General features: G+C 45.8%; 1 protein-coding gene and 1 long non-coding RNA gene across 2 annotated transcripts in view; both read left to right on the plus strand.

Annotated features, from left to right (window-relative positions):
• LOC132712433 (uncharacterized) overlaps window positions 1-546 on the plus strand; it is a 10,983-nt gene extending 10,437 nt beyond the window's left edge. The window contains exon 6 of the long non-coding RNA XR_015729442.1: window positions 421-546. This is a non-coding gene — a long non-coding RNA (uncharacterized LOC132712433). The remainder of the gene's footprint in view (window positions 1-420) is intronic.
• Window positions 547-1,355: 809 nt separating this feature from the next.
• On the plus strand, window positions 1,356-19,513 carry RELB (RELB proto-oncogene, NF-kB subunit). Its single transcript, XM_034438054.3, has 9 exons — window positions 1,356-1,879; window positions 3,334-3,491; window positions 5,304-5,395; window positions 6,999-7,130; window positions 10,883-10,987; window positions 12,246-12,461; window positions 12,720-12,788; window positions 14,741-14,818; window positions 15,371-19,513. The coding sequence occupies exons 1-9, from the start codon at window positions 1,484-1,486 to the stop codon at window positions 15,715-15,717; spliced, it is 1,593 nt and encodes a 530-aa protein (XP_034293945.2). The 5' UTR covers window positions 1,356-1,483; the 3' UTR covers window positions 15,718-19,513.

Below are 19,513 nucleotides of genomic sequence, written 5' to 3' on the forward strand. Positions count from 1 at the left end.
TGTCTTGCCCCATCTTACAACTTTTCTTGCCATCGTTGCTAAGTGAATCCCTGCAGTTGATAAGTTAGTAACCCGGTCATTAAATGAATCCAGCTTCCCCACACACTTTGCTTGTTATGAGGTCACCAAAGGGGATCACATGATCCCAGAGACACTGCAGCCGTCAGCTGCCAAGCTTCTGAATTTTGATCCCACGATCACAGCGATACTGCAAAGGTCATAACTATGAAAAATGGATTTAAGTCACATTTTTCAGTGCCATTGTCACTTTGAACAGTCAGTAAATGGAACGGCTGTAAGTCGAGGACCATCTGTATTCAAATCCGGTTGAGCAAAACGAGAAGCTGATGTGGATGTTTGAAGACAAAAGGAATATATAGCACCGCATAGAATAATATTTCTCCTTTTTTTCTTTTGCAGATGAATTAGGTAAGCACCTGGGGGGTTGTAGTGGGGTGTTGCCAGCGACAGGTAAGTAGATATTTGTCACCTAACTGAGTCATTATTTTAAGGTTTGAGGCTCTAATTTTTCTCTCTGCTCTTATTCTGCATCTCCATCAAAGTGCTGGCTGAGATCCTTCATGTACTGTAAATAAGAAAAAAACCCAGAATTACCATCATCTGACGATGTCTTTTTTTAAAAAAAAAAATTTTAACAGTTTATTTTGTTAAGGAATTCGCAGAAATCACCCCTGAGTAGCAAGGGTGTGCGCATGAAAGTGATTGAGAGTAGTTAGGAAATAACACAGCCAACACACAGATACACTGAGTTGTGTTTACTTTCAGGAAATAGTAATAAGGCACAGTCCAATAACAGTCCAGGTCATACACGTATAAAGCAGTAGATATCAAACAATAGTCCAGGGATAATCCAATAACAAAGTCTTCTTACCAGTCGTTGTAGTCATACACAGTAAGAGTTCTTCTATATTTGCAAACAGAAGCAAACACAGCAAAGCAGCAGTAAAGAGCAGCAAAGAGAAACAAACCAGGTTTCTAGCTCCCTCTTAAGGACATTGGCTACAGAGCTAACCAATCAGGACACCCTATGATGCAATACAGCAGTCTTAAAGCTATATTGATGGTTGATATATTGCCAAACCAAGAAGTTAGGTAAAATCATTTCCTAACATATTTATACATTTTCTCTTTATATACATCATCAGAGCCTTCCCCACACTTCAGGACCGGCCCCAACCTCCTCACTGTCTGAATCTGCTGCCAGATTTGCTGGCTGCTGGTGGGCCACAACACAAGCCATGATTTAGGGGGAGTCGGCTAATTGCAGCCTAGCCAACAAAGCAGAACTTAGACGAATGAGTTGGTTGCAACCTCTGGGCTTTGTCTTCTTCGTTTTCTAGCAATCATCGATGAGCTGATTAAAGAAGACGGTTTTGGGGAGGACCCAGGGTCCGCCCGGGCGTCGTTGAATGGGGCCCCCAAGTTGATTCCCAGAAGCACCGACTTCACTCCGCTGGGGGAGATGCAGAGAGTTGAAAGGATGAGCCTTTTGCAGAACGGGCTGGAGACTTACGGGGTCTCGGGGGCCCCTGCCCCGGCTTCACCCCAGGATTCCTTCCCCCAACAGTTATCCCAGAACCTCAATAATTTGTCCTTGCGGTCCCAGCTGGTCCCGAGAGGCCTGCTGCCCCTCAGCCGGGATTTGGATGCTCCTTGGACAGCGCCTGGCCCTTCGGGGTGCCCCACGGTGGCCCCAGAACCGCTGGACGATGCCATGCGGGACCCTCCGGAGCTGGTGATTATAGAACAGCCTAAACAACGAGGGATGCGCTTCCGGTATCAGTGCGAAGGGCGGTCAGCCGGGAGCATTTTGGGAGAAGGGAGCAGTGAGACCAACAAAACGTTGCCCACCATTGAGGTGAGCGGGCGTGGGCAGGGGGGGTGGAGTTAAAGGGTAAGCCCCACCCACAGTGGGAGGGGCTTGGAACAGAGAAGCCAGGACAGGGCTTCAATCCAGGTGTGCTTTCCAGGTGTTGGAATAAGATGGATCACAAGTTGACTTTTTCTCTTGGGACTGATAGATAAAAGAGAAAAAAAAAACCCCATAAAACGCTGATTTTATAAACTATAACCGCCGTGAGATTATTGTACGCAGAGATGGAAAGATTTGGCGGTACAGGTAGTCCTCGACTTACGACTGCAACGGAGCCCAACATTTCTCTGGCTAAGCAAGGCAATTGATAAGTAAGTTTTGCCTCATTTTATGAGCTGTTTTTGGTTCAGCGAATCCCTGCAGCTGTTAAGTCTATCACAGAGTCGTTAAGCAAATCTGCCCCCCCCCCCCATTTTGCTTGTCGGAAGCCGGCTAGGAAGGTAATGAATGCTGATCCCACGACCTCGGGACCCTACAACTGTCATAAGTACATGCCAGTTGCCAAGTCCCTGAATTTTGATCACGTGACTGTGGGGAAGCTGCAACGGTCATAAGTGCGAAAACCAGGAGCGACTTTTTTTCAGTGCTGTTCTAACTTTGAACAGTCGCTGAATGGACGGTTGTAAGTCGAGGACTGCCTCTACTCCCCAAAGGAGAAACGGTTGATAAAGATAAAGTAGAATAGAGTAGAACAGAACACAACAGAACACATACGGAATGGAATAACAGAGTTGGAAGGGACCTTGGAGGTCTTCTAGTCCAACCCCCTGCTCAGGTAGGAAACCCTGTCATTTCAGACAAATGGTTATCCAATCTCTTCTTAAAAACTTCCAGGGTTGCTCCATTTACAACTTCTGGAGGCAAGTTGTTCCACTGATTGTCCCAACTGTCAGGAAATTTCTCCTGAATTCCAGGTTGTTTCTCTCCTTGATTAGTTTCCATCCGTTGCTTCTCGTCCTGCCTTCAGGTGCTTCGAAGAATAGTTTGATTCCCTCTTCTTTGGGGCAACCTCTGAGATTTATTGGTTCGATTTATATGCCGCCCTTCTCTGGAGACTCAGGGCTGCTTACAATGCGTTAAGCAATAGCCATCATACTTTTGTATATACCTGTTTAGTAGGGCTTTCGGCCCCCCTAAGCGGTGTTCTTTTTTATACAAAGTCAGCTTATTGCCCCCACAATCCGGGTCCTCATTTTACCTACCTTAGAAAGGATGGAAGGCTGAGTCAACCTTGAGCCTGGTGAGATTTGAACTTGCAGTAATTGCAGGCAGCTGGTGTTACTTAACAGCGCTTTAGTCTGCTGCGCCACCAAGGCTCCTTATTGGAACCCTGCTATCCTGTCTCCCCTAATCCTTCTTTTCATCAAACTAGACATACCCAATGTTTCTTTTTTTGGGGGGGGGGATATTTGGCATCTGAAACCTGGTTGTTTCTCCAGCTGCAGAACTTTGAGGGGATTCCGGAAGTCAAAGTGACGGCTTGCTTGGTCTGGAAGGACTGGCCTTATCGGATCCATCCTCACAGCCTGGTAGGGAAGGACTGCAGCAACGGGCTCTGTGAAGTGACGCTGAAGCCTCGAATCAATGCCAGGCATAGGTATATCGCTCAGTCTCTGTGTCAAGTTTCCGAAAGATGCCCTAATTAATTCATGAGCCATGATCCAAACTTCAAAGGAAATATATTCATTTATTAGGAGCAACATTCCGGCAATACTCGGATGCAGTTAGGACTGATCCCACGTAGTTTTACGTTCCCCTAGGACCCTGTCTCTCCCCTCCTCTCTGGCCATGTCATAAATCACATTCTCCAATTAACCACTTCGGCTGGCTGTGAAACCTAACACCCTCCTTCTGATTGCGGTCAGAAAGAATGTATGGAATGCACTTCAGTTCTCCCTCCCTCCTGCTCATGGCAACTTGAAAGCTTTGCAAGTTGACACTCTGGGGCGGACGGTTTGGGGTGTTGAAATGGTGATGATTTGGAGACCTGCACACCATCAAGTTTGATGTTGTGGCCTGTCAGCTGCCGGCCCCTCCAGCACCAGAATCAGAGGAGGAGGAGGCGTGGAAGTCAGGGTCAGCATCAAGGCAACCTGAGAGGTCCGAGGGGGAAGAGGGAATGGAGCTGGCAGAGAGAGAAAGACAGAGGTGGAGCCTGGGCCATCCGTCAGTCCAGTGGTGGGTTCCTCCCGGTTCGGCCGAGCCAGTAGCGGTGACGATATGACGTCACCGAACCGGTTCTTCCCCCCCGCCCTTCCCCCCCGTTATTCTTACCTTTTATTTGGCCCCACCCCCAATCTATTGCTGCCTCCTGAGTCCCAGCTGATGACTAGAGGGAAAAAACCTGTTTAAACTCTTGTCGGGAGGCTTCAAAGGGCCGTCCTACAGCTGATCAGTGTTAAAAGCAAACAAATGAGTCGGGTCGTAAGTGCGAGGATTGGTTGTAAGTGTGAGGACCTTCCAGAAATGACTCTGACCAGCTAGCCACGCCCACCTAGTCACATGACCTCCAAGCCACACCCACAAAATAAGCCACGCCCACAGAACCAGTAGTAAAAAAAATTAGAACCCACCCCTGCGTCAGCCCCCAGATGGAGAGTCAACGGCCGCCAGGTCTGGAGGTGGCTGATGAGGAAGAGGAGGAACAGCTGGGTCCAGTGCCTGACATGCAGATGCAAAGAAGGCAGAGGAGAGGAGAGCAGTGGAAATCTATGAGCCGGTCCTTGGCCGGTCCAAATGGTTAACATTTCCAAAGGTTTGCCATGTGGTAATTTAGAAGTAGTCCTCGACTTACGGCCTTTTTTTTAGTGACCCTTTGAAGGTGCAAGGGCCCGCAAGAAATGACTTAGGATCGGTTTTTACATTAGCCATGGTTGCGGCGTCCCCGTGGTCAAAATTCAGGCGCTTGAGGGTCGCAGCGTCCCGGGATCCTGCGATCCAGTCCTCAATTTACAACCCCTTTGTTCAGGGACTGTTTGAAGTTACAACGGCACTGAGAAATGTGATTTATGACCATTTTTTCAGACTGATGACCGTTGCAGCATCCTTGCGATCACATGATGAAAATTCAGAGGCTTGGTAACTGGCATGTACTTATGCCTGTTGCAGTGTCCCAGGATCATTTGATCCCGTTTTGTGACCTTCTGACAAGCCCAGTCAGTGGGGAAGCCGGATTCACTTTACAACCGGGTTACTAACTGAACAAGGGCAGCGACTCGCTTCGCAACTGTGGCGGGGAAGGTCGTAAAATGGGGCAAAAGTCGCTTGCCGGTCTCGCCTAGCGATGGACGTTTTGGGGTTCCATAGTGGTCAGAAACCGAGGACTACCTGTAAAAGCATCGTGTAAGTTGCTTTCCTTTCGTCGTGGACTTTATGTTGTTTGAATCCCAAACTGTCCTCTGCTTGATAGCTTTAACAACCTGGGGATCCAGTGTGTGAAGAAGAAGGACATAGAAGAATCCATAGAGAAGAAGCTACAACTGGGAATTGACCCTTTCAAAGGTGAGAAGAAACTCTCTTGCGTGTGTGTTTAGGTGTAGGCACAACGGTTGCTTTGAGAGTTGAATGCAGCGAAAATTTCATTTTAATGTATGCTGATTAGTGTCCATTTAAAGTGACAATAGAATTCTGTTCTATTCTATTCTTATTATTTTCATTCCTATTCTATTATTATTTATTCCTATTCTATTCTATTCTATTCTATTCTATTCTATTCTATTCTATTCTACTCTATTCTGTACTCATCTCTACTCCTATTCTATTCCATTCCTAATTCTGAGCTATATTCTATTTTAATTCTGAATTCTCCTCTCCTAAGTGTACTCATTTCTATTCTATTCTATTCTATTCTATTCTATTCTATTCTATTCTATTCTATTCTATTCCATTCCATTCCATTCCATTCCATTCCATTCCTAATTCTGAGGTCTATTCTATATTCTATTTTAATTCTGAATTCTGAATTCTGAATTCTGAATTCTGAATTCTATATTCTATTCTATTCTATTCTATTCTATTCTATTCTACTCTACTCTACTCTACTCTACTCTACTCTACTCTACTCTACTCTATTCCATTCCATTCCATTCCATTCCATTCCTAATTCTGAGGTCTATTCTATATTCTATTTTAATTCTGAATTCTGAATTCTGAATTCTGAATTCTGAATTCTATATTCTATTCTATTCTATTCTATTCTATTCTATTCTATTCTATTCTACTCTATTCTGTACTCATCTCTACTCCTATTCTATTCCATTCCTAATTCTGAGCTATATTCTATTTTAATTCTGAATTCTCCTCTCCTAAGTGTACTCATTTCTATTCTATTCTATTCTATTCTATTCTATTCTATTCTATTCTATTCCATTCCATTCCATTCCATTCCATTCCATTCCATTCCATTCCTAATTCTGAGGTCTATTCTATATTCTATTTTAATTCTGAATTCTGAATTCTGAATTCTGAATTCTGAATTCTGAATTCTATATTCTATTCTATTCTATTCTATTCTATTCTATTCTATTCTATTCTATTCTATTCTATTCCATTCCATTCCATTCCATTCCATTCCATTCCATTCCATTCCATTCCTAATTCTGAGGTCTATTCTATATTCTATTTTAATTCTGAATTTGAATTCTGAATTCTGAATTCTGAATTCTGAATTCTGAATTCTATTCTATTCTATTCTATTCTATTCTATTCTATTCTATTCCTAATTCTGCATTCTATTCCATTCCATTCCATCTCACATTCTCTTCCCTTCCCTTCCCTTCTCTGCCCCAAAATAAGTCTTGTGAAGTCAGGTTGGAGAAAGCAATGAAGTTGGTTTTTGAAACAGGGAATCCTCAATTTATGATCGATCGCTTAGCCTCTGTTCTAAGTTATGACGTGATGTAATCCCCTTTTGTGACTGTTTAACAAGCAGTTGCAAACTGGATCCTTAAGTTCCAAGCAATAACAAATTTCTCGATTTCCCCCAGGATGTGCTGAATGAATCCTAGGTTAAAAACCACCGTCCTGGGGGCTGTTTTTTTTTTCTTCTTCCTATATGTATAGTATGTACTACTATTCACTGTCCTCTCTTGCTCTGTCGGTGTAGCTGGTTCCCTGAAGAATCACCAAGAGGTTGACATGAACGTGGTGCGGATCTGTTTCCAGGCCTCTTATCAGGATTCTATGGGAAAAATGTGGCATCTGAGCCCCGTCCTCTCGGAACCCATCTTTGACAAAAGTAGGTAGAGTTAAAAGAGAAGGGAGAGACCGAGAGTTATTTCAAGCTGGGGAAAGGGAGGGAGGGAGGGAGGGAGGGAGAGGAAGGGAGAGAAGGAGGGAGGGAGGAAGGAAGAAGGAAGGAAAGGAGGGAGGGAGGGAGAAGAAGGGAAGGGAGGGAGGGAGGAAAAGAGGGAGGGTGGGTGGGAGGAGAGGGGGAGGAGGAGAAGGAAGGAAGGGATGGAGGAAGGGATAGAGGGAATAAGGAAAGGGAGAGAGGGAGGAAGGAAGCAAGGAAAGAAAGGGAAGGAGGGTGGAAGGTTCGGAAAGAGGAGGGAGGGAAGGAAGGAAAGGATGGAGGGAGGGATAGAGGGAGTAGAAAGGGAGGCAGGGAGAGAGGGAGGAAGGAAGGAAGGACAGGAGGGAGGAAGGAAGAAAAAGGAGGGAGGGAGGGAGGGAGAAGGAAGGAAGGAGGGAGGGAAGAAGTGAAGGAAGGAAGGAGGGAGGGAGGGAAGAAGGGTGGGAGGAAGAAGGAAGGGAGGATAGGAGGAGGGGGAGGAAGAAAAGGAAGGAAGGAAGGAAAAGAGAGGGCGTAAGGAAAGGGAGACAGGAAGGAAGGAAGGAAGGAAGGGAGAGGGCATAAGGAAAGGGAGACAGGAAGGAAGGGATGGAGGGAGGGATAGAGGAAGGAAGCAAGGAAAGAAAGGAGGAAGGGAGGGAAGGAGGGTGGAAGGAAAGGAAGGAAGGAAAAAACTATGGGCAAGTTATTAAATAATTTTTGAAGTCGCCAGAAGTTAGGAAGGCAATGCTGTTTCTGATGCCCTTATTCATTGTTTTGGGGGAGTTCTAATATATTTTTTTCAGAGTTGTATGTACCCTAAAAAAACACCCCGTCAGGAAATGGTGGTCTAAGAAAGGGCTGTTTTTAGTGATTTGGTTTTGAAACGGAAAATAGAAAACAGAAGTGCAGACCGTGAAAATAGCTTTTTTCTTTCTAGTGAAAAATGTGTTATGAAAAGAAAAAAAAACTTGCCAAGGTTGGTCTTGTATTTGTTATCTGGTGGTCAATAAAAAAGAAACTTTGTGCATCGTCAGTCACACAATTGTGGTGGGATTTTATTTTTTAGTTTATTCTGCTGTTGTCCTCTCCCCTGTCCCTCCATGAAATGACCCTAGACATTAGAATAGGTTTTGTTCCCCCGGGTATGTTTGGGGTATGTACTGAAATCTCGGCAGTGTTCTCTGCAAATCAGCATTTCCCTGACATAGAACCTGTGTGTGTGTGTGTTTTGAAAGATGGAGGAAGAGGGGGCAGTTGACAAGCAACAAGATACCTACTGCTGGATCCAATCTCAGTCGCTCATTGTTCTGACCGAGGCTTCCCAAGAGCATGAAGCAGACTCCTTGTCCCGACAAAAAACCCCTTTTTATTAAGTTACTGTGAATTCCTCTCATTCACATCCAGCAAAGTCTTTCAGGGGAGAATTTACAGTCACAGACCTTATCTGGCTTGGAGAGCTGCCAGGCCGATATCTTCAAAACTTGGCAAGGAGTCTCAGAGAGTCAGGAACCAATTAAGCGAACTAAGTTGTCTCCTGCAAACTCCACTCCCCTTGCGCTCCTCTTTTATTCCCTCTGGGAGGGGCCATTCATTGTCCACCTGTGGCCTTACTTCTGAGTCGACCCTGGTTCTTTAGCTGTTCCCTTCGTCTGGCAGCTCTGCGCATGCGACCACTGGGAACAGGCTCCAGCTGTTCTTCTACCCCACTGATGTCCGACTCCGAAGGCAGCTGACAACTGTCAGACGGCCCTGGCCCCCTCTCTGCCTCCGACGCAGAGCCCTCCTCGGAGCCTTCCGCAGGCTCCAGGACTGGCCCATGTTCCTCCCCAAACTCCTCACTGTCCGAATCTGCTGCCAGCCCTGCTGGCCGGCCACAACACTCATCAGCCACAAACTTTTGGGGCACATGCTGGAACCAATATCAGGGAACTTCTCTCTTTCCAGACTGGAGCATGGAGAACAACTAACTAGAATAACTTTAACTTTATTGTCACTATGAATGTGTGCTCATTGGCACACATTAAAATGAAATTTCATTGGATGCAGCTCTCAAAGAGAGAGGGGTTCCCTGAGGATATTCCAAGGGGGCTTTTTGAAAAGGCAACTGGACTGTATTTTTTTTTTTCCTTTGAGGAAAAAGAAGACATTTCGCTTCTCATCCAAGAAGCTTCCTCAGTTCTGGATGGATGGAAGCGGCTGGGACGGAAGGATTAGTTCTGACATCAGCCAGCCAGAACTGAGGAAGCTTCTTGGATGAGAAGCAAAATGTCTTCTTCTACCTTCAAAGGAAAAAGAAACATAGTCCAGTTGCCTTTTCAAAAAGCACCTTTGAAACATCTGGATGACTGAGAATCTCCATAGATCCGGGATGGCACGTGTGCCAGAGATGGCATGCCGAGCTCTCTCTGTGGGCATGCGCGCCATTGCCAGCTGCTCTTCTGGCTTCCAGTGTGCACATGTGCACCGGCCAGCTGGTCATCGCGGGTGCCAGAGCAGCAGAAAACGGCCTGAAGTCGGCCCAAGAAAATGGCCAAAAACAGGTTGGTTTGGGGGCCATTTTCTGGGCTGTTTTTTGGGCCAAAAATGGCTGGAAAAACAGCCCAGCAAGCGGCTGAAGAACAGCCCCAAAAACGTCCTGAAACCTGCCCCCAAAATGGCCTGAAAACGGCCCCCAAAATAGGCCTGCACCCACCGGCCAGCTGGTCTTCGCGTTTCCAGTCCTTCGGTGCGCGCATATACACATGCGTTTTGGTTTGGGCATTCAAGTGCCGAAAAGATTCGCCATCACTGCCATAGAGGTTCCCTGAGGATGGGCTCCAGCACGAGTCCGAAAAATCGGAAGACTAAATTCCTGGTCCAGTGGTGGGTTCCTTCCGGTTCGGCCCCATTCCACCGAGCCGGTAGCTGTGATGATATGACGTCACCGAAGCAGTTCTGCCCCCCACCTGGCCCCCCCACTCCTGTTATTCTTACCTTTTATTTGGCCCCACCCCCAATCTATTGCTGCCTCCTGAGTCCCAGCTGATGGGCTATAAGGATAAGGATAAGAGCCTGTAGTACAGTGGTCTAAAGCACCCTGTTATTAAGACCAGCTGCCTGCAATTACTGCAAGTTCGAATCTCACCAGGCTCAAGGTTGACTCAGCCTTCCATCCTTTCTAAGGTAGGTAAAATGAGGACCCAGATTGTGGGGGCAATAAGCTGACTTTGTATAAATATACAAAAGGATGAAGGCTATTGCTTAACGCATTGTAAGCCGCCCTGAGTCTCCGGAGAAGGGCGACATATAAATCAAATTAAAAAAAAAAAAACTGTTTAAACTCTGGCCGTGGGGCTTCAAAGAGCCGCCCTACAGCTGACCAGTGGTAAAAGGCAGTTTGGTGGTAGACCGGTGCTTCCAAAAACAAATGAGTAGACCGGTGCCTGCAAAAATAAATGGGTAGACCGGTACAGCTCTGCAAGCAGTTAAAAGCCTGGTAGACCAGTACCTCTACTAAATCCTAAATAATTGTCACATGACCATCAAGCCACGCCCACAAAATAAGCCACACCCACATAACCAGTATTTAAAAAATTTAGAACCCACCCCTGCTCTGGTCCCTATGACTGACTCAGATTAGCTCCTGCAACATGATCCTGGGATAGGTTTATTTGCCTTCGTTTACAAAGTGGGAATTATTTTTTTTTTAATTCCTTCACTTTCTGTCTGCACAGAATCCACAAACACGTCCGAGCTCAAAATCTACCGGATGAACAAAGAACATGGAAGCTGCACTGGTGGCGAAGAATTTTATCTGCTGTGTGACAAAGTCCAGAAAGGTATTTGGGAGGAGGGGGGAACACCAGGAGTCTTATATATCCCCCCACTTCTACTAATTTGATCAAATTAGGTCGCCTCTATAGTTTTAGGCCTGGAACAACAAGTGCAGATAGTCCTCGACTTATGACCACATTTGCACCCAAAAGCAAGACAGTTGTTAAGTGAGTATTTGTTGTGGTCCGCCAGCAGCCTGCGGAGCTGGCAGTGGAGTCGGACAGTGAGGAGGCTGGGGAGGAACATGGGCCAGTCCTGGAGTCTGGGGAAGGCCTGGATGAGGGCTCTGTGTTGGAGGCAGAGATGGGACCAGGGCCATCTGGGAGTGAGGCACAGACTCTGGAGCCTCCAGAGTTGGACATCAGAGAGGCAGAGGAACAGAAGCCTGTTCCTAGTGCATGTATGAGAAGAGCTGCCAGAAGGCACAAACAGTCAAAACAAAAGGGACGACTTGGGAGTAAGGCCTGGAGATGATTGGCCCCTCCCATAAGGCTTAAAAGAGGAGCAAAGGCAGGTGTGCTACTTGGAACATTGTACATCTTAAGAAGGTACTTGGTTGATACCTAGGAAGCTGGCAGCAACCTGTATCAACCATTAGCACCAGTCAATGGTATTTGTGATGCATTTTTGAATATTCAGTTGACTGAGTTTCATGTTTAATGAATAAAGTAAATAATAATAAAATAACAGAGTTGGAAGGGACCTTAGAGGTCTTCTAGTCCAATCTCTTGCTTAGGAAGAAACCCTACACCACTTCAGACAAATGGGTATCCAACATCTTCTTAAAAACTTCCAGTGTTGGAGCATTCACAATTTCTGCAGGCAAGTTGTTCCACTGATTAATTGTTCTGACTGTCAGGAAATTTCTCCTTAGTTTTAAGTTGCTTCTTCCTTGATTAGTTTCCACCCATTGCTTCTTGTCCTGCCCTCAGGTGCTTTGGAGAATAGCTTCGCTTCCCTCTTGTTTGTGGCAGCCCCATGCTATTATTATAAATAATATAAATAATCCATTAGATAAATAATTATTATGTAAATAATCCATTCCATTATTGCTTTGACATTAGTGTAAGTAACTCTTGTCCCGCATCGAGTTGCCTTGTGATGAGTCGGCCGTGGCGAATTATTATAGACCCGTCTTCAAGTTGCTAATCGTGAGAAACTTGGTTCACACAGCAGCCAAAGAAGTGCCGGAGAATTTAGATTCCTTGAATTTGATTCCCACCAAGCCATCCTAATCGTTGTTTCTCCATCTTTACTTGGCAGAAGACATCTCCGTCGTTTTCCGGAAAGATGCTTGGGAGGGCAGAGCTGATTTTTCCCAAGCGGACGTCCATCGGCAGATTGCCATTGTCTTCAAGACCCCCCCTTACCAACACCTGGACATCCTGGAGCCCGTGGAAGTGGAGGTGTACCTGCGCCGCTTGACGGACAGCGTTTCCAGCGAACCGTTCCCGTTCACCTACCTGCCCAAAGACACAGGTGAGGCAGGAATCGGAGAAGCTGTCTCTTACCGCCATTCGTTTAGGGACGGTTTGTAAGCTTTCAGTTATTATTCTTTGAATTCTTGGCGGCTGTTAATGCAATTAATTAACAGCGGTTGTTGTAAAAGACTGGTTTATTCAGTAAACTAAGGTTTGAACGGACTTTGTGTGTGCTGCGTTCTTTGGGGTCCGTAGCTGGGGCAGAACACCTGAGTAAGGTATCTCAGAATAAATGAATAGCTCTTTCTTTACACAGATACATACCGGATCAACAAAAAACGGAAGCAAGGTATGCCTGATGTCCTGGAAGAACTTTCTGGTCCAGGTGTGTATCCTTGGGGGGGAGGGGGGGTGTAAAAGCAGTGCAACATTGTGCCGGTAGAAACGGGATTGTAGGAGATGAATAGAATGGGATGGATAGGATAGGATAGGATAGGATAGGATAGGATAGGATAGGATAGGATGGGATGCAATGGAATGGAATGGAATGGAATGGAATGGAATGGAATGGAATGGAATGGAATGGAATGGAATAGAATAGAATAGAATAGAATAGAATAGAATAGAATAGAATAGAATAGAATAAGAGTGGAATAGAATAGAATAGAATAGAATAGAATAGAATAGAATAGAATAGAATAGAATAGAATAAGAGTGGAGTAGAGTAGAGTAGAGTAGAGTAGAGTAGAGTAGAGTAGAGTAGAGTAGAGTAGAATAGAATAGAATAGAATAGAATAGAATAGAATAGAATAGCAATCTTTATTGGCCAAGTGTGATTGGACACACAAGGAATTTGTCTTGGTGCATAAGCTCTCAGTGTACATAAAAAGACAAGATACACTCGCCAAGAATCATAAGGTACAACACTTAATGATAGTCCGAGGGTACAAATAAGCAATCAAATCATACTAGGAAACAATCAATATCAATATGAATTGTAAGGATACAAACAACAAAGTTACAGTCATGCAATCACAAGTGGGAGGAGATGGGCGACAGGAATGACGAGAAGACCAATAGCAATAATAATGCAGCCTAATGTGAATAGTTTGAGAGTGTTGAGGGAATTATTTCTTTAGCAGAGTGATGGCGTTTCGGGAAAAAGCTGTCCTTGTGTCTAGTTGTCTTGGTGTGCAGTGCTCTATAGTGTCGTTTTGAGGGTAGGAGTTGACCCCTCAGCCCAAGGGAGGGGTCAAAGATGTCATCAGTCACGTGTCCTTGCGAGCCCGCAAGAAATTTAAGTCCAGACCACCTTGAATGCCTCTCTTATCTCCTCGGTTTTTTTAACTGCCGGTTGGCCAGATTCTTGTAGTAGAGAGCTTAATCTTGCAATAAAACTTTACGCTCACTTGAACTGCCTGAATCGCCCAATTTCTCCGGTGCTTGAACGAAGGATAACCTGCTCTTGTTTTCTTCTTCTTCTTCGGTATCCAGATCCAACTTTAGATTGCCAAAATGAAGCCACCTTCTTGGCTTTGTCGTTGGCCAAAAATAAGTCATTTCTGGTAGTAGCCAACGTATCAGCAGATAGGCTGGGCTCTGAGTCTCTCTGCATTCACACAGCCTGTTGTTATCCTCTAAAAACCTGCATCGAGCATATTGGTCTCATGCTTAAGACACTCCAACCCTTAACCTATTCAGGGTCTTCCAAGTAATATAAGGGAGATCGGATCCTTCAGCCAGGATGTCAGGCCCGAAGCCAACTTGGATTGGCCGTTGCTTTTTTCAGGGCTTCAGGCTGACACAGCGTGGAGCTGAAGGGGGGTAGTGATAGAGGGGGCTTGGTAAACAAAACAGAATAGCTCTCTGGTGAGTCAGAGACAATCCAACAGCTGGCTGGCCAGAGGAGGAGGAGATGTAACCAAGCAACCAGCTAATATCCAGATTGGACAATGTGATTTATTGTTCTGAGAAGAGTGGAAACTTTTTCTTTTAAGGTTGTGGAAAGCGCGGGAATATTCAGAACTGGCTTTCCACCAGGTTGGGCCAAGATGGTATTTCCAAATAAACCTATTCTTTAAGGAATCAACCTGCCTCGGATTTCTGCTTTGAAATGGCTGTATTTCTTGCAATGCTGACACAGATCCTCGTTTAGTGTTATTCCTAGCTTGATGGTCTCCTTCCTCCATCTTTTAATTCGGTTTTGTTCTTGGGTACCCTCAGGAATGTTTGTTCTTGCCATAAAGGTGTTCCTAGAACTGAGTTGGCAGGCTTGGGGCATATCTGGGAAAATCTGACCCTGGTGGCCATATGTTAATGCCCTGTTTACTTCTCCAGATCCTCATGGGATTGAAGCAAAAAGGAAGAAGAAGAAGCCTGACTATCTGGATCACTTCAACTTGACTCCTTCAGCAGGTCAGTGTGTGATCTCCCCGTCCCTTGCTCAGTCCCACACTACAGGAGTGGCCAAAATTGTGGAAAAATTTTGGGAAAAGTATATTTTCTAAAACTAGCTAATAACACCACTTTTTTGGGGAGTAGTACCATAAAATTATATATCAATGGAAAGATAATTTAATCAAGAATCTAATGCAGTAACTTTTACGAAGGATTTGCTATTAGAATAGCAGTTACGGTATAAAGAAGAAAAGTGAAAAACGTAGAAAAAACGAGATATACAAAATTGATCCCCATGTCAGTTAATCCTTCGTTGGGTTACTAACTGAACAAGGGCAGCGACTCGCTTTGCAACTGTGGCGGGGAAGGTCATAAAACCAGGCAAAACTCACTTAACCATGGTCTACCGTAGCAACAAAAAGTGGGTGGGGGCCTCAATTGTGGTCGTAAGTCGAGGATTACCTGTACTGTTGCAGCGCTATTACAAAGGGAGCCAAACTCCAATGGCTAAGCGACTCCTGGGCTCGCTAAACCCCGAATCCTACTCACAAATTTTGTTTCGTTTTCCAGACTTCTCCCTGCTGTCTCCGGAAGACCGGGGTTTCCTACCCAGCATGGAACGTATCACGCTGCCGGATCTCTTTGAGGAATTTGGTCGGTTTCCCGGATTTTCACCTTACGGCGGCCCCAGCTTGAGCGACGTGGTCCTGCCTTCTGCTACGAACTACGCAGAGAGAGCAGAACAGGAATTCTTGCTCGATGCTTATTCGGTCCATTCGGGCATCACCGTCCCTCTGTCGCTGCCCGGGGACTCTGAGCCTGAAGGTGTGGCGACCTTGGTGGGAAGCAGCATGTTCCCCAGTCAGTACAAAGAGGACGAAGAAGATCTAGAAATGAAGAAGCCCGCAGATCTGTGACGGAAGGGCTGTGTAGACTCTCCATTTTGGGAGAAGCCAACAAAAGATTTATTTTCTTGCTGATCACCGAAGGAGGAAAAAGCTGGGAGGGACCTCTGCGGGACGGCCCTCTGTGTGAGAAGAAGATGGGAAAAAACACGGAAGGGAAAAAGATCGCGCTCATCGTGGAATAATGGAAGAGAAGTTGCATCCTTGGGCGGGAAGGACTCTCTGCATCCGCTTCCTGTTTTTCTCTTCCTTGATTCTCACAGCGCGTAAACTCCGAGTAGCGAGAACTGGACGGATTTTCAAATTCCCGCAAAGCTGCAGGATGGTTCCCTTGCGTTTCGCTTAGTGTGATGCACGAACCTAGGTTGAAAAATAACACGGGTAGTCCTCAACTTACGACCACAATGGAGCCGCCAAATTTCTGTGGCGAAGGGAGACGTTAAGTTGACTTTTGCCCCATTTTACAATCTTTCTGGCCACCGTCGTTAAGCGAATCCCTGCGGTTGTTAAGGTAGTCACACGGTGGTTAAGTGAATCTGGCCTCCCCCTTGACTTGGCTTGTCAGAATGTCGCAAAAGGGGATCACGTAACCCCGAGACATTGCATCCGTCATAAATACGAGTCAGTAGCCAAGTGTCTGAATTTTGATCACGTGACTGGGGATGCTACAACGGTCGTAAGTGAAATACGGTTGTAAGTTGAAGACTACCTGTATTTTAGGGCTTATGTCATGATGTCAAAACACAATGGAGGATGCTTGATCTAAGAAATCAGTTATGCATGCCACTCTTTTCATGCGTGTATCCGTCACTGAACTTTCTTAAAATGTGTGTGCACCCATGTATAAAAAAAAACCCCATATAAGTGCCTTTGAGCCATGCACAAATAATGGGGTTTCCCTTCCACACCCCCAGAACAGTTAATCCAGATCCGTCGTTGAATATTATTAGATTTTGTCCTCTGCACACATGGTATAATAGCAATAGCACTTAAGACTTATATACCGCTTCAGTGCTTTTACAGCCCTCTCTAAGCGGTTTACAGAGTCAGCCTCTTGCCCCCGCAACAATCTGGGTCCTCATTTGACCCACCTCGGAAGGATGGAAGGCTGAGTCAACCTTGAGCCGGTCAGGATCGAACTGCTGGCAGTGGGCAGAGTTAGCCTGCAATGCTGCATTCTAACCACTGTGCACCACTGAAGGGAGAGAGGGAGGAAAGAAGGAAGGAAGGAAGAAGGGGAAAAGGAAGAGCAATAGCACTTAGACTTATATACCACTTCACAACCCTCTCTAACCGGTTTACAGAGTCAGCATACTGCCCTCCCTAACAATCCAAGTCCTCATTTTACCGACCATGGGAGGATGGAAGGCTGGAGTCCAACCTTGAGTCGGTCAGGATCGAACTCCTGGCAGTGGGCAGAGTTAGCCTGCAATGCTGCATTCTAACCACTGCGCCATCACGGCCAGTATAGCAATAGCCCTTAGACTTATATACCGCTTCTTGGTGCTTTCCAGCCCTCTCTAAGCAGTTTACAGAGTCAGCACATTGCCCCCAACAATCCAGGTCCTCATTTGACCCACCTCGGAAGGATGGAAGGCTGAGTCAATCTTGAGCCAGTGAGAATCGAACTGCCAAACTGCAGTCAGCCGGCAGTCAGCCGAATTTAGCCTGCAATACTGCATCCTCGCCACCGGGGCTCTTGGAGGGAAGTGGTATTATATGTCAGGATGTCATCGCACTGATGGGGCCATGATGTAGATTATTGTGACTTTACTGGATGTCTTTGCCTAAACATATGGCCAGATGTAGCTAGTGGGTGACTAGGATCTCTATATGGGGGCCTGTCAGAGCTTGCCATCACAACAATCCTTAGTTATCAGGGGTGGGTCCTGGTATTCACACGGAGGACTTCAGTTCACAATAAATTGGGGCCGAATACCATCATCAAAATGCAGGAGACAATATTCCATTGTGCCTTAACTTACTTCCAAGAAGTCTGTGAGTACAGGTAGTCCTCGGCTTAACGACCACACAACTGAGCCCAAAGTTTCCGTCGCTAAGGAAGACAAATGAGTTTTTTCCCCATTTTATCACCTTGCTTGCCACGGCTGTTAAGTGAACCCTTGCAGTTGTTGGACGCTGGTCGGAAGGCCGCAAAAGGGGAATTACGTGACCTCGGGACATGCCACCGTCGTAAGTATGAGCCAGTTGCCGAGCTTTTGATCACGTGACCACGGGGAGGCTGCAATCGTCATAAATGTGAAAAACGGGACACAAGTCACTTTTTCCAGTGCCGTTGTAACTTTGAACGGTTGTATGAATGGTTATAAGTTGAGGACTACCTGTTTTGACTTACAAAGTCATAACTCAAGGTTTCAGGGACATTGCTACCATCATAAATACATGCCCATTGCCAGGACTCAAAATTTTAAATTTTGAACCATCACTAACGAACGATTGTCAGTGGAGCATGACCTATACACAAAGTAGAAGCAGTCTCGAGCTACAACCATTTATGTAGTGACCATTCAAAGTTACGACAGCACTGAAATAAGCAACTTATAACAGTGGCCCTCAAATTTCTGGGCAGCGGGGACCATTTGTTCTGACCTAGGCTCCCTTAAAAAGCAGGAAGCAGGAATCGGTCCTGGCAAAAACCTCTTTTATTTACACGACTGTGAATTACGTTCATTCACAGTCAGCAAGGCGTGTCCAAACAGTTTTTCAAAGGAATATTGATCAACACAGACCTTATCTCGCTTGGCAAGCTGCCACGTAACTTGTTTCCAAATGCAGAGTAAGGCCAAACTTGGCACAGTCTATTAGAGTCATGAACAGAACTTTCCACTCTTGAAACTACCGAACGAATGAATTGTTTCCTGCAAAAGCCCGCTCCCCGTCCGCTCCTCTTTTGTTTCCTATGGGCGGGGCCAATCATCTCCAAGGTGTGGCTTTACTCCTGAATTGACCCTGCTTTCTGAGTTGTTCTTGTCTTCTGGCAGCTCTGTGCATGCACACACTGGGAACGGGCTCCAGCTGTTCCTCTGCCTCCCTGCTGTCTATCTCCCTCTCTGCCTCCGATGCAGAGTCCTCATCCGAGCTTTCCCCAGCCCCCAGGACTGGCCCAGGTTCCTCCCCAACCTCCTCACTGTCCAACTCTGCTGTCAGCTCCGCTGGCCACCAGTGGGCCACAACACCGGTTCCATGGAGAAAAGTTTTTCCGTGGAACTGATGGGTTGCGGTTTCATGTTCTGCCTACATCCCGCAGATGGGACTTCGTTGTTTGCGCAGTCTGGTTTCTGGCATGCTGCGGCCCGGTGCCAGTTCATGGACCGGGGTTGGGGACCCCTGACTTATAAGGTATCCCTAGGTCACATGAACAAAATTTCAATGTTTGGCAATTGGCATGTATTCACAAGAGTTGCACTGTTCCAAAGTTATGGAATCGCTATTTGCAACCTTCCCAGCCGGATTCTGACAAGCAAACTCTTGTGGAAACTCTCAAATCTGGTGGAAGCCAGATTCATTTAAAGACGGCACTGTTTCACTTAACAACCATGGCAAAAAAAAGTTGTAAACTCGGCTGCGACTCACTTAACAAACACCTTGCTCAGGAAATGAAAATTCTGGTCCCAATGGTGTCGTAAGTCGAGGATTAACTTGTATCCATTAATCTGTTTTCATATGGGGTTGAACCACCAATCTAATCTCTCTAACAGTAGTTTTTTTTTTGTTGTTTTTTTTAAAGGTTTAAATTTGTGTGTTGGAGATTCTTTCTACCTGGAGAAATTACAAAGATTTATCTGAT

Source organism: Pantherophis guttatus, chromosome 10, assembly GCF_059756535.1.
Source record: "Pantherophis guttatus breed Tessera chromosome 10, ASM5975653v1, whole genome shotgun sequence".
NCBI classification, from domain to species: Eukaryota; Metazoa; Chordata; class Lepidosauria; order Squamata; family Colubridae; genus Pantherophis; species Pantherophis guttatus.

Coding starts and splice junctions, on each gene's coding strand:
- RELB (XM_034438054.3), top strand. CDS start 1,484: ATGCAGAGAGTTGAAAGGATGAGCCTTTTGCAGAACGGGCTGGAGACT. Junction 5,396..6,998: donor GGGAATTGACCCTTTCAAAG/GTGAGAAGAAAC, acceptor CTGTCGGTGTAG/CTGGTTCCCTGAAGAATCAC. Junction 7,131..10,882: donor GGAACCCATCTTTGACAAAA/GTAGGTAGAGTT, acceptor CTGTCTGCACAG/AATCCACAAACACGTCCGAG.